Here is a 700-nt window from a genome sequence, read left to right on the forward strand (position 1 = left end):
GTCAGTCACTTTTAGAGGATTCAGAGGGGCCAAAGCCAACAGTTTGGGTCGAAGTTGTCATCAGAGCATGCAAGGGCAGCCCTGCCCGGCTTGCACAGCCCCTGGGTGACATGGGGACAGTCACGGCTGCGGGGCTGCAGCGAGAGCCCCCCATCTCAGCCTGCTGTGGCGTCTCGCAGGGCGGAGAGGAAGGGACCTGTTACACTCATTGCTCTGGTTCACGTGTCCTCTCCTTTCCAGGGACCTGATGGCAGAGCCTGAGCCCCCTTCAGAGCTGCAGCTGGATGAAGCCGGAGCACCCTCAACCCCGCAGGGAGCGGCTGCAGGCGCTGCTCCGCACCCGGACATTTCGCGCAGCCCGTTAGAGCCAGCTGTGGATGTGGGGGTGACACTCCTGCGCCGGGGCAGCCCAGACGCCTGCCGGGACCTGCAGGCAGACGGCAGGGATGCTTCCTTGGAGCTAAACATGCCAGGGCTCCAGCTGGATGAGGATGCGGCCAGGGCCAGGATCCCACTGGACGTGGCAGGAATCCCGCTGGATGTGGATACAGAAGGAGTAGGGATCCCACTAGATGTGGATGTGGATGGGGCAGGGATCCTACTGGACGGGGATGCAGGTGGGATGGGGATCCCGCTGGACGTGGATGCAGATGGAGTAGGGATCCCGCTGTACATGGACACAGATGGGGCAGGGGGCCCC

The 700-nt window shown here is 63.4% G+C and overlaps 1 protein-coding gene across 1 annotated transcript in view; it reads left to right on the forward strand.

Annotated features, from left to right (window-relative positions):
• The first annotated feature begins 247 nt into the window (after positions 1–247).
• Positions 248–700, forward strand: part of SYNC (syncoilin, intermediate filament protein) — a 4,315-nt gene continuing 3,862 nt past the window's right edge. Inside the window, exon 1 of the mRNA XM_009583270.1 lies at positions 248–617. Within this exon, the coding sequence (XP_009581565.1) occupies positions 248–617 (370 nt within the window). The remainder of the gene's footprint in view (positions 618–700) is intronic.

Source organism: Fulmarus glacialis, unplaced genomic scaffold (genome assembly GCF_000690835.1).
Source record: "Fulmarus glacialis isolate BGI_N327 unplaced genomic scaffold, ASM69083v1 scaffold18088, whole genome shotgun sequence".
In the NCBI taxonomy this organism is placed as follows: Eukaryota; Metazoa; Chordata; class Aves; order Procellariiformes; family Procellariidae; genus Fulmarus; species Fulmarus glacialis.